This window comes from Mastomys coucha, unplaced genomic scaffold, assembly GCF_008632895.1.
Source record: "Mastomys coucha isolate ucsf_1 unplaced genomic scaffold, UCSF_Mcou_1 pScaffold21, whole genome shotgun sequence".
In the NCBI taxonomy this organism is placed as follows: domain Eukaryota; kingdom Metazoa; phylum Chordata; class Mammalia; order Rodentia; family Muridae; genus Mastomys; species Mastomys coucha.
In genome coordinates, this window is record NW_022196904.1 from 141,621,623 (window position 1) to 141,640,330 (window position 18,708).

The 18,708-nt window shown below is 42.2% G+C and overlaps 1 protein-coding gene across 2 annotated transcripts in view; it reads right to left on the minus strand.

Annotated features, from left to right (window-relative positions):
• Positions 1 to 185: 185 nt before the first annotated feature.
• Positions 186 to 18,708, minus strand: part of Sdhaf2 (succinate dehydrogenase complex assembly factor 2) — a 30,941-nt gene continuing 12,418 nt past the window's right edge. Inside the window, exons 4-5 of one of the 2 annotated variants that reach the window (XM_031389683.1) lie at positions 5,474 to 5,630; positions 186 to 316 (exon numbers count right to left, since the gene is read on the minus strand). In XM_031389683.1, the coding sequence (XP_031245543.1) occupies positions 5,500 to 5,630 (131 nt within the window). In that variant the 3' untranslated portion in view covers positions 186 to 316; positions 5,474 to 5,499. Of the gene's footprint in view, positions 317 to 5,473; positions 5,631 to 13,654; positions 14,427 to 18,708 lie in introns of those variants that run through there. The other variant, XM_031389682.1, reaches the window with a different exon arrangement.

An 18,708-nucleotide genomic window follows, 5' to 3' on the forward strand; every position in this document is an offset into this window, starting at 1 on the left:
TTTTTTAAGATTTATGATTATACATAAGTACACTGTAGCTGTCTTCAGACACCCTAGAAGAGGGCATCAGATCTCATGATGGGTGGTTGTGAGCCATCATGTGGTTGCTGGAATTTGAACTCATGACCTTCGGAAGAGCAGTTGATGCTCTTAACTGCTGAGCCATCTCACCAGCCCGAGCCATCCTTCTTGATCCACATTTTTATTACATTTAATTACGGGTCTCTGTGTGTGTACAGATGATACACACTGAAGCTAGAGGTTGGGTTTCTCTGGAGCTGAGTTACAGGAAGTTATGATCTGCTCAACACAGGTTCTGGAAACCAAACACGAGAACAGTAGGCACTGAGTCATCTCTCCAATCCCATAGGTGAATACATTTATTAAATACTAACAAGCAGGGTGTGTGACACACCCCTGTATTTCGTGAGTGCTATAGTATGCATATTGAGGTCAGAGGACAACTTGGAGGAGTCAGTTCTCTCTTTCTGCCATGTGGGTCCCAGAGATTGACCTCAGCTTCTAAGGCTTGGTGGAAAGCACCTTTACCAGTTGAGCCATCACATGGGCTTTGTAGTCTCAACCCGTGGGAGGTAAAGGCAGGAGGATCAGGGGTTTAGGTTTTAATCAGGCTCAAGGCCTGCCTGGACTACATGAGACCATATTTAAAATAAATAAATAAACAGCAGCAACAAAAACGAAGAGTCACATGCTGTGCTGGCTAGTTACATAAAACGATGTGCCTGACTCACATTTTACTCTAAATTCAGGTGCAGCCCAGGACCTAGCTTTAATGTCTCATCACTGTGGGTCAGAATTCTTCTCTGCACATCTCCACTCTTCAAGACTGATACCTACATTTCTATCAATGGATGGGTTTTTAAAAGTTCCTCTTTTGAAACAGGATCTCACTGTGTTGCCCAGGCTGGTCTATGACCCCCAGACTCCAGTAATTCTCTTCCTGAGTCTGTTGGGCCCGTACCACCAGGCACAGCTGGATGTGTGCCTCTGCCTGAAGCTGCCCACCCCGCCCACACTGCTTTACTAGATGGAGGAAAGATGCTTACCCAGCTCATCCCCACAGAGATTGCTGGGGAACTCAGGTGTCACCAGGTGCTTGGCTGGCATCTGGACAGACTCATCAAGTGGCCAGTTGAAGGACAAGAAGTTCAGTATCTTACAAACAATGGGTTGTACTAACAAGGGGACTTTCAGCTTCCCACATTCACTGACCTGCTTACCACATAAGGCTGCTTGGCTTAGTTTTGTGTACAAATTGGTGTGCTCATTGGTACTGGTGCACATATACATCTGTTTTTGTCGTGTGAATGGGTATGCACATATGTATGTGTGCAGGTCAGATGTTGACATCTAGTGTCTTTTTCAGTTGTTGTTCACCTCATTTTTTGACAGGGTTTTATTCCATAACCCCAGTTAGGCTGGTATTAACTATGTAGCTTGGGCTAACCTTGAACTTGTAGCTATCTATCTCAGTCTCCTGAATGCTAGGCTTACAGGCAAGTGCCGCCATACCTGGCTTTGGGCTTACTTATTACAAAGCTTTCCTCTCCCTGTCTAGCCTCAAAGTGGCAGATGGACTGAAAGATAAATGTGAAGCTCAACTACCTCAGGAGACTCCTTCGCCACTTGATGCTTAAAAATATAAGCCAGGCTATGCCACTGGCACCTTGGCTGAAGTTGAAGAAACTGGCTGGCTGAACTCCAGTGGTGTTCCAAGCCAGTAAGAGGTGCCTTTCTAATGGCAGCCACAAAAGACACTCAGCTGTCATGGGGAGCCTAGGTACAACTTAAAACAATGAAGTACAAAACTGACGGGAAGGGAGCAGCCTTGACCTGGTTTGGTGTGTCTGGAGGAGCCTGTACAAGGGGACTCACAGGGTAGGTCAGGTGCTCATGTGCCCAGTCCAGGCTCGGAATGAGGTCACTGAGCAGCAACATGTCAAACCAAGAACAATGAGTCTAGTTGCTGCTTCTCCTGGGTCCTGGGAAGCTGCTGGCCCTGGCAATATGTTTATTAATTTTTTTTGAAATGCATTGTGGCCGGCCTAGTTTTACTTAATGTCTAATAAAAGAAAAAACTGTTTACATAGCACCCTTGGGCTTGACACTGAGCAGCTGAAGTTAGCAAAATCCTTCACTTTCAAAGATGACACAAGCCAGCAGCCTGGGAGGAAAACAATTCCTTTAGAAGCATGCCATTCCCAGGTGCAAGCTGAACACTGAGCGAAATAAAATGAAATGAGGGTAAGAAGGGATCAGAACTGAGGTGCATACTTGGCTTCTAGGGCTCATTGTATAACATGCCCAGGATAAATGGGGAAGGTGCTACGCAATTCCTGTGCACTCCTTATAGTCCAGATGTTTCTATATATAGACCCTGTCTGTTTAGCGCCCCCACTGCCCCAAGGACATCAGAAGCTCAAAGGGTTAGCATCTCTGTAAGCTCCTGCTTCTAGTCCGTATGTCTCATTCCTTTTCCTTGCTTAAGTGAGTGCTAAACTTTTCCATCAAAGGACTTGTCACCAGGGTAGGTTTTTCCTTCCACTTTGCATTCTGGTAAGGCACTCTGTGGTTACTTTAATAGGCTCAGCCTCCTGACTTTCAGATGAGACTACCCTGTGTGCAGGGTATATGTGCAGTTGATGATAGGCGATCTGTTAGAAGGCAGACTCTAAGTCTCAGGGTGAGGCTTTGAACAAAGGCTCCTGTCTTCCTATGCTATCCCAGGTACTAGATGCTGCCATGCACACTTTGTGTGACGGCGGTATTTGAGGCGTAAACTTCAAGGAAAGTCAGTCTCCTGTCTCCGCATTGTCACCTGGCACCCCAAACTCAGAGGTAGCCTAGATATGTCCTCGTACTTGTGTGCTAGGGGCCCACCAAGATATCATTTTTTAACAGCTAGAAAAAGAAAATTTGGACATTGCTCTCTGACCTTCACCAATGTTCTAACGTCCTAGTCAAACCCTGGCTTGGAATGTTAAGCCATCCAAACTAATTGCCTCCAGCATTGTGGGTAGGGCATTAAAGCTTACAGAAAGAGAGAGAGCATTGAGCATTCTAGATTGAGCATTGAGCAGCAGGGAGTCTGCATTCAGCATTCGGACTCGCTCGCACTTGGACTAGAACCAGAACTTAGATGGACTAGGGCTTAGATTCATGCAGTCTGTAGCCCCCTGGGCCCAGAGTGCTTGGGCCCGGGGGGTGGGGGGGTGGGGGTGGTGGTGCAGCACCAGTTGAGATTTCAGAGAGTGAGCATTTGAGATTCGAGGCTCTACCCTCCTGGCTAGCACACCCACAGCCACCCCCCCCCCCACTCTGGCCAGGACCATGTAGCCCAAACATACTTGGAGCCCAGGGGTGCTGCATCAGTCCAGAGATGGCTGATGTTTTAGACCTAGTGTGTTTTAGGTGGCCTCAGATGTACCTCGACTACTGAGCTGCCAGATTTTTCATTTTTCTCTTTTGCAATGATTGTAAAAGCCTCATGTCATTTTTGAGAAATACACTCAGACCTTACACCACTTGTGTCGAGTTTGTTTGTCAAAGCTGAATCCTGTGCACACCTGGCCAGAACCCATTGTCCCACGGAACAAGGGACCCCGTAAGAAACCCCAGTCCATAGCAAGATGCCATCCAGTGTTACCTATTATAGCTTTTAGCAATCTTGAGACTTAAGTGATTATCACCCTTACTTAGAAACCAAAGCTTAGGCCAGTAAGTTTATCCAGCAGCTAAGCAATAAAGCAAAGGCTTGAACTCATAACCATCAATGCACACTGCTTCTTACCAGAGCTACAATGGGGATCTGGGTGATTCTGGGTGGAATCTCCTCACTTTGGGAAGCAGCTGGTGGCCTCCTACTCACCACAGAGCAATACAGAGCTGTCTCAGAACTGTCATTCTTGCCTTCAACTGTCTAGAAGTGTTATCTAGTAGTTCATGAGATTTGGATGTAGATCAAACAATAATATATTCCAGCTTTCATCTTTTTATTTACTGTTTTATGATTTATTTATGTTCATTGGTGTTTTGCCTACATCTACGTCTGGGTCAGATCCTCTGAAACTGGAGTTACAGGTAGTTGTCAGCTGCTTTGTAGGTGTTAGTAATTGAACCCAGGACCTCTGGAAGAACAGCCGGTCAGTGCTCTTAACCATCAAGCCATCTCTCCGGCCCCAAATCCTGGCTTTTTGATCATGGATGTATTATGGACTCCTTCCAAGGCAACCTCTTGTCCATAAACAGGCCTAATGCTATCTGTCTGGTTCCCCTCTCTCATCCCTGGCCAGGGGACTTTTTCCTGTTTTCCTATAGCTCTTGTAGTTACCCACCCAAGCTTCTCAGTTCTGGCCTGCTTTCTCCAGCCAACACTTTCACATCCCAGCCAGAGTGACTGCCTCTTCTTAGCTGAGGGCAGAGCTCCTGCAGAAAGAATGTACAGCCCTCCTAGCTACTTCATTCTAACAGTGTGGTCCAGGCGGGCCTCAGATTCTTAGTGATGTTCCTGCCTCAGTTCTTGAAGGGCAAGGATTACAGGCATGACCTATTACACACAGTTAATATGTTAATTCTTATGTGTCATTATTATTTGGTCAACTAAAATAATCTGAAAGGCTGTCAGAATGAGGGGAAAGTTTGCCACAATGCTACAAAGTCAGAAAACATGACTATAAGCTTGTAAAACCCATTATAAGCATGGACATAGGTTGCATAGAAGCACACAAAAATGAAGATAATTGTGAGGGTTAGAGAACTGTCAATTTTCTTCTTCTTCTTTTTTTTTTTTTTGAGATAGGGTTTCTCTGTGTAGCCCTGGCTGCCTGAAACTCACTCTGCAGACCAGGCTGGCCTCAAACTGAGAGATCCGCCTGCCTCTGCCTCCCAAGTGCTGGGATTAAAGGCGTGCGCCACCACTGCCTGGCAATTTTCTTCTCTTGATATTCTTCAATATTCAACTACCTTTCAGTTTAAAATGTTGTGAAAATTTGATGAAGATGTTGACTTAAGCTGTATGCCTGCAATATTTCTGCTTTTGGTGCCCTCATTCAGCTTGCTGTGCCTTTGATGGGCTCAGTTTAGGGGCTTGGATCAACACTCTTTGGCAAAATAACTTATCAGGTTGGAAGGGGGCAGTTTTATCTTAACAAAGCCCAGGGTCACTGGATGGAGGATAGGGTCAGCTCTTCCTTCAGCAGCAGTGTCCTTTGATCTTTTGTCCTGTTGGGGCTGAGGCAGCCGAATCGCTTTCCCTACAGTGCCCTCTTGTGGCAGACCTGCAGCACAGCACTTAGCAGCCAGGTAAGGAGTCTGACCTGTGCTATACTGACAAGCACAGGTTAGAATGAGTCATCTTACACATTATATGTCTGTCCTGGGAGATGTTCAAGTGTCTAAGGAGAAGCAGGAGGCCAAGATCAGTGCCAGAAGCAGTTTCTATCCATATACTGACCACTATAACAGGCAGTGGCACCCAGCTTAATTAGGCTTTTCAAAGAGATATTCCAGATCTGGGGCACGCAGTCTCTGTTCCTTGTTTTTGTTTTTGGTGAATTCTCTCAGCAGTTCCATGACTTCATTCTCAAATATTTCTGGGGCTGGTTTTGCTTCTGCAACAGAAGTGTGGACAGAAAGAATTGTGCATAGTCAATGTTCAAATAAAAGATGTGGAGCTATAAGGCTGCAGTCTGTGCTCATGCCTACAGAGTCTCAGTACTTATGAGGGTAAGGCAGGAAGATTACTGCAAGTTCAAGACCAGCCTGGGTCTGAGTGAGTCCCAGGCTAGCCTGGGCAAGAGTAAAACCCTATCTCAAAAAAATAAAACTGGGTCTGGAGAGAGAGCTCAGCTATTATGAGCACTTGTTGCTATTGAAGGAGACCAGAGATATCTTCCCAGCACTCATATCAGGCTGCTCATAACTACCTTTAATTCCAATTCCAGATCCCACGCCCTCTTCTGGCTACCCATAGGTACTCACACACATATATCAATAAAAATAAAAAGTAAACCTTAAGGCCAGTTCAAAGGCTCAAGAGATAGACCCTTGCCATCATGCCTGATAACCTGAGTTTAATCCCTAAATCCACATGGTAGAACCTACAACAACTTACCACAAGAAATTCTCTGCACTTGCACACACACACACACACACACACACACACACACACACACACACACTCAAACAATATAAAAATAATTTTTTAAAGAAAAAGTGAATTTTTTTTTAATCTAAAAGCAAGCAAAAAACAAAAAGCAAGCTGAAACTCTGGCAATGGCCAAGAACCACAGATGGATAAATAGCCCATGGGCCATCTCTGTTCTTCCTCCAAATACTCTAAGCTATACCAGGGTTGGCAAACTGTGTTGGCCTCTACTTGTAAATAGCTTTTTTAGTACAGCTGTTCTCATTTTCTGTCATGATACTTTGTATTATAATGGCAGAGCTGAGGAATCACAAGAGAGTTCATATGGCCTTAAGATTAAAATATTTACTATCTGGTCCATAAGGAACAAATCTGATGACCCTTGGCTTGTGCAATCCTGACTGTCATGTTTGGCATTTGGCCTCAGTTGTCTTCTGGGTACACAGAGGAGTTTCACCCTTATCTGTGGATTTACCATCCACAGTATCATTTCCCTTGGGTCCTCTACAGTTTGACAGAATACAAAATTCCAGAAATAATTAGTGAGTTTTATTTAAACTATTCGTCATAGGGTGATAAAATCTTAAGTCATTTTGCTCTTTCCGTCTTGTGTATGAATCATCCTTATCCATTGTGTGCACACTGTATATGCTACCCATGTATGAGTCACTTAGACACCTCTGTTTTGGGAATATAGTGAATGTATAAATATTGCAAGTTTATGTTTAAGTAATCATATTTTTCATTTTTGTTTGTTGTTTGTTTGTTTTTGAGACAAAGTTTCCCTGTGCTGCCCTGGTTGTTCTGGAACTCAGAGATCTGCTTGCCTCTCCCTCCTGAGTGCTGAGATGAAAAGTGTGAGCCACCATTGCTTAGTTATTTTTTAGACAGGGTCTCACTAAGTAGCTCTGGCTGTCCTGGAAGCCACTATATAGACCAGGCTGGCCTCAAACTCACAGAGATCCACCTGCCTCTGCCCCCTGAGTGCTGGGATTCAAGGCATAATCATATTCTTTTTAATCAATAACAGACCTAAAGCACAAGAGTAGTGTAAAGAAGGTGCTGGGACACAGATCTGGATAGACAGGTTGATTCTGGTGCTGTGTAGCAGGTAACACTGCAGGGTACATACATGGGCTCCATGGGCTCAGTATCATCCAGTTTTAGGAATCCACTGAGGATTTTGGAATGAACTTCCTGCAAATAAAAGGAGACTACAGTAATGTGTTTCCTCTTTTATTCTTTCATGTTTTGAGGGCTCCATTTCTGGCCCTCCCATTCTAAGCTTATAAACTTTCTGAAACAAAAGCTCTGCTTCTTCTCTTTATCAGTCAGAGATCCCAGGTTGCAAGTGACAAAAACTAACTCCTGTAAACTTAAGCCAATGGGAATTTCTGGGAGGAAATGAGAGGCCCAAAGAATGAACATAAATCTGTGGAATGAGATGTTAGTAGATAGGCAACAGGACTACAAGACAAGAAGCAAGCATGCCAGAATTGTCTAGTGGTTCACAGAGTTCAGCAGTATTCATCATTTTCAACCTCTCTTTCTACCCTAGCGATAGTTGTCTCAGATGCCAATTACAAGCAGAGCCTCCCACCAGCAAGGGTGCAGTCTCCAGAGACTAAATAAAATGCTAAAAAGAATCCCTTCAAACTTAGACAGATTCTGTCTGCCCAGAGCCCAGCACCCAGTGAGTGTTCTGGGCATTTTGGGATTTAATTTTTTCCCCTTGGGCTGGAGAGATGGCTCAGTGGATAAGAGCACTGGCTACTCTCCCAGAGGTCCTGAGTTCAGTTCCCAGCAACCACATGGTAGCTCACAATCATCTGTAATGGGATCTGATGCCCTCTTTTGGTGAGTCTGAAGACAGCAACAGTGTACTCATATACATTAAATGAATAAATAAATCTTTTTTTGTTTTGTTTTCTGTTTGTTTGTTTGTTTGTTTGTTTGTTTTTCGAGACAGGGTTTCTCTCAGTAGCCCTAGCTGTCCTGGATCTCACTCTGTAGACCAGGCTAGCCTCGAACTCAGATATCCGCCTGCCTCTGCTTCCCAAGTGCTGGGGTTAAAGGTGTGCACCACCACTGCCCCACCTAAATAAATCTTTAAAACAATCCTTTTCTTAGTATTTATTTTTTTGTGTATGAGTATTTTGCCTGCAGGTTTATATGTGTACCATGTACATGACTGGTTGCCAGTGAAGACCAAAAGAAATCATCAGAACTCTAGTAACTGGAATTATAGTTGTTTGTGAGCAACCATGTGAGTGCTTGAAAATAAACCTGGGTTTTGTACAACTGGGTATTTACTTTTTAAAACTGTATTAGTGTGTGTGTGTGTGTGTGTGTGTGTGTGTGTGTGTGTGCACGTGCACACACAGGAACATGCACTCTGTAGTATGGCTTTGGAGGTTAGGTCTTTCTTCTCATCTTGTTTCTGTGCTGGTTTGCCTACCAGCTTCCAGAGTATTTGCTATAAGAGTGCTGGCATTACAGATATGTACCTCTTGGATTGTGAGCCTATAATTCTAGTACAAAAGTAAGTAGATCTCTGTGAGCTCAAGGTCACCCTACCTATATAGTAAATGCCAGGCCAGCCATAGCAGCATGAGACCCTGTCTCAACAAACAATTAAAAAACAAAACAAAACAAAACAAAAAAAAAACACTCCACTGTATGAGCACGAGTGTTAGCACATTCCTATTAATCTCAGCACTGGCAAAACCGAGGCAGAAGGATCAAGAATTTAAAACCAAAGTCAGGTTAAGTGGAACTTGCCAAAAAACCCAGAACTCTGGAAGTAGAGGTGGGCAGATCTATGTGAGTTCCAGGACATCCAGGGCTACAGGAAAGGGGGGGATAGTGAAAGAGAAAAAGAGAGGAAGGAAGAAGAAGGAGGAGGAGGAGGAGGAAGAGGGGGAAGAGGAAGAGGAAGAGAAGGAAGAAGAAGAGGAAGAGGAGGAGGAGGAAGAGGAGAGAGGAAGAGGGAGAGAAAGAGAGAGAGAGAGAGAGAGAGAGAGAGAGAGAGAGAGAGAGAGAGAGAGAGAGAGAGAGAGAAGCAGCTGAAGCCAGTCTAGGATACACAAAGAAACCTCATCTCAAGGGCTCAGGAAATGTCCCCAGTAAGTAAAGCACTTGACATGCAAGCATGAAAGCCTGCATTAGAATGTCCGAAGCACACATATGTAATCCCAGTGCTTCTGCTCCTTCACCAAGACAGGAGAATCCTAGAAGCACCTAGCAAACTCCACACAGCTACTTGCTGTGTTTGAATTCCATCCCCAAAACTCATGTTAAAGTAAAAGCGAACTTCACACTCAGACCTCCACAATTGCACTGCATAGCACACACTGTCCGTCTGTCTGTCTTCTCTCTCTCTCTCTCTCTCTCTCTCTCTCTCTCTCTCTCTCCAATTTTTTAAAAAGCAAGCAAACAAAAAATGTGATGCTGGGCCTAGAGAAATGGCTCAGCAGCTAAGAGCATGCACTGCTGTTCCAGAGGACCCAAATTTGATTCCAGCACCTGTATCAGGTGGTTCACAACCACTTGTACTCCTGCTCCAGGGGATCCAATGCCTTTGGCCTCCACTGACACCTGTACCCACATGTGGCATACAGACACACATACATATACATGACAATAAATAAAATAAACCCAGAAGGAGGGAAACTACAACAAGAAAGCAAAAAATAAACAGACTCAGGGATAACTTGTGTCAGGACTCCCAGTAAGAACTGAAAGTAATTATGACTAACATCAAAAGCTCCGGTGGAAAATGCAGGCAAAATATAAGAACAGACAAATTCCAGCAGGGAGCTAGAAAGTCTAAATGTCATATGGAAATGCTAAAAATAAAATCACAGCAGCAGCAATGCAAAATGACTTCAAGGCGCTCATTGTGACATATGACACAATTCAAGAATCAGTGAAAGACAGGCCAAGAGATGTTGCCAAATACAAAGGATCCAAAATGATTTACAAAGAGAAAAGCACAGAGAGCAGGTGCCAGGAACTGTGGACATAAGTTGTTCAAAGTGCAGTCAGCTACAAAAGGAACAGAGAGCATGAAGGAGACTAAAGAATCTTCCAATAATAATCAAAGACATAAAAATCTTGAGAACCCAAACAGGACAAATAACCAAAACAAAGACCTAGACATAATGCTATTGTTAGGATGGGGAATGTTCCTACAAGGACAACGTCCCCATGTATCCTCAAGCTTGATGCTATTGGGAGGCAGTGGAAATTTTGGGGACCTAGAAAGTCCTCCAGTCATTGGAGATATGTTCTTAAAGGAAATAACAGGATCCAGTCCCTCCCTTATCCCTCAGCACCTGACACCTGCTTCCTGGCCTTGGAATGAACATTGCTTATAATGGGCTTGCTGCATCAGTGCTGCCTCACCCACATACCTCAGTTTTAACAGTACTGGAGCCCATCTCCTAGTGACTGAACTCCCCAAAACTGTGAGCCAAACAAACCTTTTCTAAATTGAGCATGGTGGCATGTGTCTAATTCTAGCTCCTCAGGAAGCTGAGGCATGAGCTTTGATGGAAGCTTAGGAGTTTGGAGTCAGCCTGGGCAGCACAGTATGATCTCATCTCTTAAAGTTTTAAAATGGCTTTTTAATTTTGGATTTGTTTATTTATTTTATGGGTGTGAGTGTTTTGCTCATGTGTATATGAATACCACATGTGTGCCTGGTGCCCACAGAGCCTACAAGTGGATGCCAGAACCTCCTGAACTGGAATTATATGCTGATAGCAAAAGAAGTACATATTTATAAACTGCTGGGAAACACACAAACAAACCCATGAGCCTTCAGTTTCATACCCAAGGCAGAGAATTCAAAGCAACTGATTTGTGCTACAAGTAATAGGGAAGTTCAGCAGAGGGATTATGGTGGAATAGGACAGGGATTTATATAAAAAAACAACCATCTCCAGAAATGGCCAAAATTAATGAGAGTGGAACATCTATTTTGATTTTTCCCCCTCTACTGCTCATAGTAAAAGAGGAGAAATGTGTTCCAGGCTTAAAGTAAAAAGAATAGCAGTAGCATAAATGCTGAGGGCAGGGCAGGGCAGGGCAGGGGTGGAACACCCTGTTGTCCAGGCCTCACACTGTACATGAGGCTCACTGTCCTGCAGGCAGACTCTGATTAACTACAACCATATACTGTGAACTCATGAGCAACCATTAAAAACCTATAAGGACATAAATAAGCCAGGAACAGCAATAACTCCCACCCACGCACACACACATGCACACAAACAAACAAATAAGGGAGATAGAGACAAAGAACAGATGGAAGAAACAAACAATCAAAATGGTAGAGTTCAAACAGATTGAGAATTCAGTAAATATAAAAGATCTAAACACATTAGTGAAAAACAGAGACTGTCAGATTGGGTAAAATGAAAGAACATGTACTCTACAGGAAAACTCAATTTAGATATAAAGACAAAAGCAGTTTGTGATTTTATAACATAAGTACTCTAGCTGGTAATGGAAGAGGAAGTCAGAAAGATGTGAAGTATGAGGAAAGACAGCTGCTCCTGAGGCGGGGAGGAGAGGGCTATGGAGCAAGGCCCTCAAAAGCTGAAAGAGATTCACTGCTGGCAGGTCAATTAGGGAAGCCAGCCCTCCAATGTCAGGAAAACAAATTCTCAGAAAAATATGTCATGAAGTAGACATATTAGAAGTAGATTCTTCCCCATCTCCAGATGGAAACACAGAACACCTGACTCATTGACTTCAGAATGTGAGATCTGGGCAGAACTTTTGAACCACAGAACTTTGAGCCAAGAAACTGATGTGACTCCAAGTTTAATAAACTTAAAAACTCAGTAAGTTTTTACAAATCAAGAGGAAAACAATCTGAACAAAAAGCTACACACTAGGCAAAAACTAATCAAAAGAAATCTGAAGGCCCAGCAAGCTGGCTATGTTGACCATAGTGCTTGCCCTCAAATCCTAGAACCTGAATTCAATCCCTGGAACCCACAAGGTGGAAGCAGAGAATCAACTCCTACAAGTTGTCCTCTGATTTCCATATGTGCACTGTGAATGCTGGTGTTCTTCTTTCATAGACACACAGAGAAATAAGTAATAAATAAATAAATAAATAATAAAAAATATAAAAATCCCAGACGTGTTTGCACCTAACACCTGACCCTTGAAAATATAAAGCAAAGGTTGAGGGAAGGGAAGGGGATTACTGAATTCTCAGGCAATCCACAATTATAACAGATTCCAATTCCTCTCTCGGTACCTGATAGAACAGGCCCTCAGAAAATGAAAACCATGAAGAACACAACATCATCAACCACCTTGCCCTAGCCAACACTCATAGAATGCTCTGCCCGTAAGAACAGAAGACACATTCAAGTGTATGTGGAACATTTACCAAGGTACTTGTACTTCAGGCCCAAAAGCAAACTTAAACAAATTCTGCCAATTCACCAAAGAGTTAAACATAGGCTGAACAGAGTCATAAGAGAAATTATAAAATAATCTGAAATGTAAAGTGTAATGCTAATGAAACATAATGAAAGTGTAACAATGTGTAACAGGGACTTAAAACACTGCTTACTGCAGTGATTTTAACTTGTGGGTCATATCAGATTTTTTTTTTTTTTTTTTTTTGGTATTTTTAGACAGGGTTTCTCTGTGTAATCCTGGCTGTCCTGGAACTCACTCTGTAGATTAGGCTGGCCTTGAACTCAGAAATCCGCCTGCCTCTTGCCTCCCAAGTACTAGGACTAAAGGCATGCACCACCACTGCCCAGCTTAAGATTTATTTATTTTATGTATATGAGTACACTGTAGCTATCTTCAGACACACTAGAAGAGGGTGTCAGATCCCATTACAGATGGTTGTGAACCACCGTGTGGTTGCTGGGAATTGAACTCAGGACCTTCGGAAGAGCAGTCAGCACTCTTAACCTCTGAGCCATCTCACCAGCCACATCAGATATTTATATTACAATTCATAACAGTAGCAAAATTACAGTTATGAAGAAATTAAATAATTGTATGGTCAGGGTCACCACAACATGAGGAACTGTATTAAAGGGTCACAGCATTAGGAAAGTTGAGAACCATTGGCTTAGAAGGACCAAATGTTTATGATGGAAAAGAAGGTTTCTGATGAGCTTAGCTCTTACTTCAAACAACTAGGAAATGCCAATCACGCTTAAGATACAAAGAACATGAGTAAGAACAGAAATACTAATGAAATAAAAGGCAAGCCTTCTGAAAGAGAAAATGAAATTGATGGCAACTTTTGGCTATAATGATCAAGAAAAAAAATGAGGGAGGAGAAAAATTACAAATTACCAATAATAGATGTAAAAAAAAAGTTATTATTTATTTGGGGAGGAGGGTGAAACAGAGTCTCACTATGTAGTTCTGGCTGTTCAGGAACTTACTATGTAGACCAAGCTGGCCTCGAACTCAGAAATCTACCTGCTTTGCCTCCCAAGTATTGTGGTTAGAGGTGTGTATCACTATGCCTGGCCTACTTATTTTAATTAATTAATTTATTTATTTATTCTTAGTAAGTGTGTGGGTACATAATGGGAAGGGACACAAAGACCACAGCATACACGTGGAGGCCAAAGGACAGGTCACAAGGCTGGTGCAGCAAGTGGCATCACCGACTGAGGTATACTACAGGTCCAGGAAAGGAGCCATTGCAAGTAAAACCCTATCTATATACCTGACAACTTAGATGAAATGACAAACATTCTGAAAGACAAATGACTGAATCCCACCCCAGAGGAAATATCTATAATCATTCAGTATCTACTAAAAAAAAAATACTGGTTTCATAGTTTAAAATATCCAGGAGAGAAAAACAGTAGTCCAGATAACATTATTAGCAAATCATATCACATATTTATGGAAGAAATAACATCAATTCTACATATATTCTTCCAGAAAATGGAAAAGAGCACTTCACAACCTGTGTGGTCAAAACCTACTGACAACTTATGAAATATTATATACCAACTCACAGGGGGTCAGAAAGGTCTTGAACTGTTAACAAATCAAGACACTCTAGTGCTCATTTTGGGATATAAAGCTAGTACAGGATCTGAAACTCAAATAACTTATATTAATAAACATGGGTTAGAGAGTGACTTCACCAAAGACAAGGAACGAAGACGGTACCATTCAAACTTCCCAAGGGTGGAGGCACTCACCTCATCTATGACATCCTTGAACCACAACAGCCAACATGGCACGGTAACTGCAAGGGTACAATAGTAGCATGCACAGCTTAGCAATAACCAACTTTTTTCTAACTGGACTGAAGAGCTGCTCAGCAAGAGGGAAACCATGCCTGGTACTAAAAACCTAGCCAATTGCTCAGGGGTAGTGAAACCATAGATCTTGGAAAAAGCCTACAACTGCCATTGCACTAAACAAACATAATCCCAAACTACATTCTAAATATCCATCCTTATACCACAGAAAAAGTTAGTTCCCACCCTCTTCCAGGGAAATTTCTCTTTGCAACAGAGACCATTACAGGAAACCACAAGTGATTAAAAGCCAGTGGTGGAGCCCAGTCCCATCTAACACAGCTATAACACACCTCCTACACCCAAGATTCAGGGATCATCGTAGACGAAGGGACAGAACAGTTTCAAGAGTCAGAGGACCAAGACGTTTGCTATTAGATTATATCTCCTAGCAATGTCAGATGCTACACCCACAAGGTCTCACCAACAAGGCTGTCATGCTGACATGACCATGTGTCCCTTCATACTTGTCCCTGGCAATCACTGGTACCTATTGTCCCTGTTGTTTTGTCTTTCCCAAAATATCAAAAATAAAAGCACACAGTAAGTACTCCCCGAGTCTTAGCATAATAACAGAAAACTAGGAGCTAGAAAGATGGCTCAGCGGTTAAGAACACTAGCTGCTCTTCCAGAGGACCAGGTTCAATTCTCAGCACCTTCATGGCAGCTCACTAATGTCTACAACTACAGTTCCAGGGGATTTCAAACCTTCATATAGACATATATCCAAACAAAACACCAATATACATAAAATAGAAATAAATATTTTTTTAAAAAGTAGAAATTATGGCCAGCTGCCTGTTTTTGTAATAGTTTAAAAGTGAAAATTGAATTTTATTTTTTATTTTGGTCTAGAACTCCCTATGTAGAGCAGACTGGCCTCAAACTCGGAGATCAACCTACATCTGTTTCCCAGGCACTGGGATTAAGTGCCACCATGCCCAACAAGAATGATCTTTAAATGGTTGAGGGGAAAAAGTCAAAAGAATAGTACTTCATGATTAGAAAATATATGAAGTTCAAATCGAGTGTCCATGAGTGATATCTATTGAAACATAGGCAGTCATTTGTAGACCTGCTATCTGTGGCTGATTGGATGCTACAGATGAAGTTATAGAGTTAGGAGAGACCATATGGCCTGCAGTACCACAAATATTTACTGTCTAGCCCATATGGTTAACGTGTGGCTTAAAAGTGAACATATTCAAGAATCTGATGATTCTTCTGGGTATTTTTTCAAAGAAAAGCTGAAATATATGTTTACAAAATTGGTATACAAATGTTTATAGAGGCTTTAGTCATAACTGCCTACAACTGAAAACCCTAAAATCCCTTTACTGGTCAATGGATAAATTGTATAATCCACACACTGGAATATTACTCAACAATACAAAAGAACAAAGTATTGACATAAGTAACAAAGGTCAATCTCTTACACAAAAGCCAGCATTAAACTTGTTCTATATAGGGCCAAAGAGTAAATATTTACGATTTTCTGGGTTTTCAAATAACTAAATAAGCATCTAGACTCCTATATTCTAAGAACAGATTTACTTTATCTTTAATTGTGACTGTGTGTCTGTGCACATGAGTGTATATGTCCATAAAAGGCCAGAGGCTTTGGATCCCTGAAGCTGGAATTACAGGCAGTAATGAGTATTACATATTAATACATAGCTTAAGATGGACATTACACTAACATAAAACTGTTTAAATCACAGAAAACTCAGAAAGTTGGAAAGCATTACCCTGAAAAAGCTAATCTTCATAATGCCTGTAGGCTCCAATTCAAAAAACACTTGATTTATTTGCAAACTTCTGTTCCTACTTCCTTAAACTTTAAGAGCTCCTCACTGGCCACCAGTATCAAGGTAAAATTTGGATAAGAGCCCTCCATCTTTTCATTAAGTTGACGTTTAGAATAAAAAGTGATTATCCCAGCTAGGCATGGTAACACATGTTTATATGCCCCACACTCTGTAAATCCAGCCTTGAGGAGGCTGGGATGCAAGGATCATGAGTTCAAAACCAGCCTGATCCAGTGAGTCGCTGTCTCAAAACAAACTAAGTGCCTAAGCTACTCATCCCAGCACATTGGGAGTGGAATTTGGGGGCAGAAGCAGGCAGATCTCTGTGAGTTCAAGGCCAGCCTGAGCTACAGGGTGAGATCCTGTCTCAAAAGACAAAACAGACAGGAACCAAGGAGCAGACTGGAACAGGAACCTTCTGGTTTCTGTCTGCACCCCAGAGCTGACCCTGAACCACATCTCTACATACGTAAATTTCTCCCAGGAGTACTGACTCAGAGGCTTGCAGGAGGGACAAGCCACAGTCAGAGACAACAAGATCAGCTAACACTAGAGATAACCAGATGGTGAAAGGCAAGGGCAAGAACATACGCTATAGAAACCAAGGCTACTTAGCATCATCAGAACCCAGTTCTTCTACCACACTGGTTACCCCAATAACACCAGAAAAGCAAGACTCTATTTTAATCACATCTCATGATGATGATAGAGGACTTTAAGAAGAACTCCCTTAAAGAAATACAAGAGAACACAGGTAAACAGGTAGAAGCCCTTAAAGAGGAAACACAAAAATTCCTTAAAGAATTACATGAATACACAACCAAACAGATGAATGAACTGAACAAAATCATCTAGGATCTAAAAATGGAAATAGAAACAATAAAGAAATCACAAAGGGAGACAATCCTGGAGATAGAAAACCTTGAAAAGAGATCAGGAGTCATATATGCAAGCACCACCAACAAATTACAAGAGATAGAAGAGAGAATCTCAGGTGCAGAAGATACCATAGAAAACATTGATACGGGGCTGGCGAGATGGCTCAGTGGGTAAGAGCACTGACTGCTTGCTCTTCCGAAGGTCCTGAGTTCAGATCCCAGCAACCACATGGTGGCTCACAACCACCCGTAATGAGATTTGATGCCCTCTTCTGGTGCGACTGAAGACAGCTACAGTAAATTGTGCCAGAGCAAGTGGGGCCAACAGAGGTCCTAAGTTCAATTCCCAGCAACCATACACATGATGGTTCATAGCCATCTGTACAGTACAGTGTACTCATACACATGAAATAAATAAAATAAATCTTTAAAAGAAAAAAAGAAAACATTGATACAATAGTCAAAGAAAATGCAAAAAGCAAAAAGCTCCTAACCCAAAACATCCAGGAAAGCCAGGACACAACGAGCAGACCAAACCTAAGGATAATAAATACAGAAGAGAGTGAAGAGCCAACTTAAAGGGCCAGTAAATATTTTCAATAAAATTATAGAAGAAAACTTCCTAACTAAAACTTCTAACTAAAGAGATACCCATGAACATATAAGAAGCCTACAAAACTCCAAATAGACTGGACCAGAAAAGAAATTCCTCCCATCACATAATAATAAAAATACCAAATGCACTAAACAAAGAAAGAATATTAAAAGCAGTAAGGGAAAAAGGTCAAGTAACATATAAAGGCAGGCCTATCAGAATTACACCAGACTTCTCACCAGACACTATGAAAGCCAGAAGATCCTGGGTGGATGTCATACAGACCCTAAGAGAACACAAATGCCAGCCGAGGCTACTATACCTGGCAAAACTCTCAATTACCATAGATGGAGAAACCAAGATATTCCATGACAAAACCAAATTTACACAATATCTTTCCACAAATCCAGCCAATGCCAACACACGGAGGGAAACTATACCCTAGAAAAAGCACTATTTGCAGCTGATATGATAGTATATTTAAGTGACCTCGAAGGGGAGACCTCAAAAAGGGAAAACATTTGAAATGTAAATAAAAAAAAAATCCAATCCAAGAAAAAAAGACAAAACCACCCAATCTTTACTTTGACACCTTGTCTCTCAACCAAACTGGCTTGTCCTGCAGGAAGCAGCCCAGTACCTTTCACCTGGTTCCCAAGCTATCCTTCAACCTTCCCTTTGATCCTGGGAACTTCACATGCTTCACTGCTCCATCCCTTTTCACCTAAGTTAGACTGTATTCCATCTGTCTCACAAGCACCTTACCTGAGGGCAGAAAAGGCCTTGTGCAAGGCCTGATGACCTTGGTTCAAACCTTGGGACCCACACGGTGAAAAGGAGAAAACCCACTCCTGTAAGTTGTCCTCTGTCCTCAACACCCATGCTCATGTATGCTCACGTAAACACAAATACAAAATAAAGAAATTAATTTTAAGCCAGGCAGTGG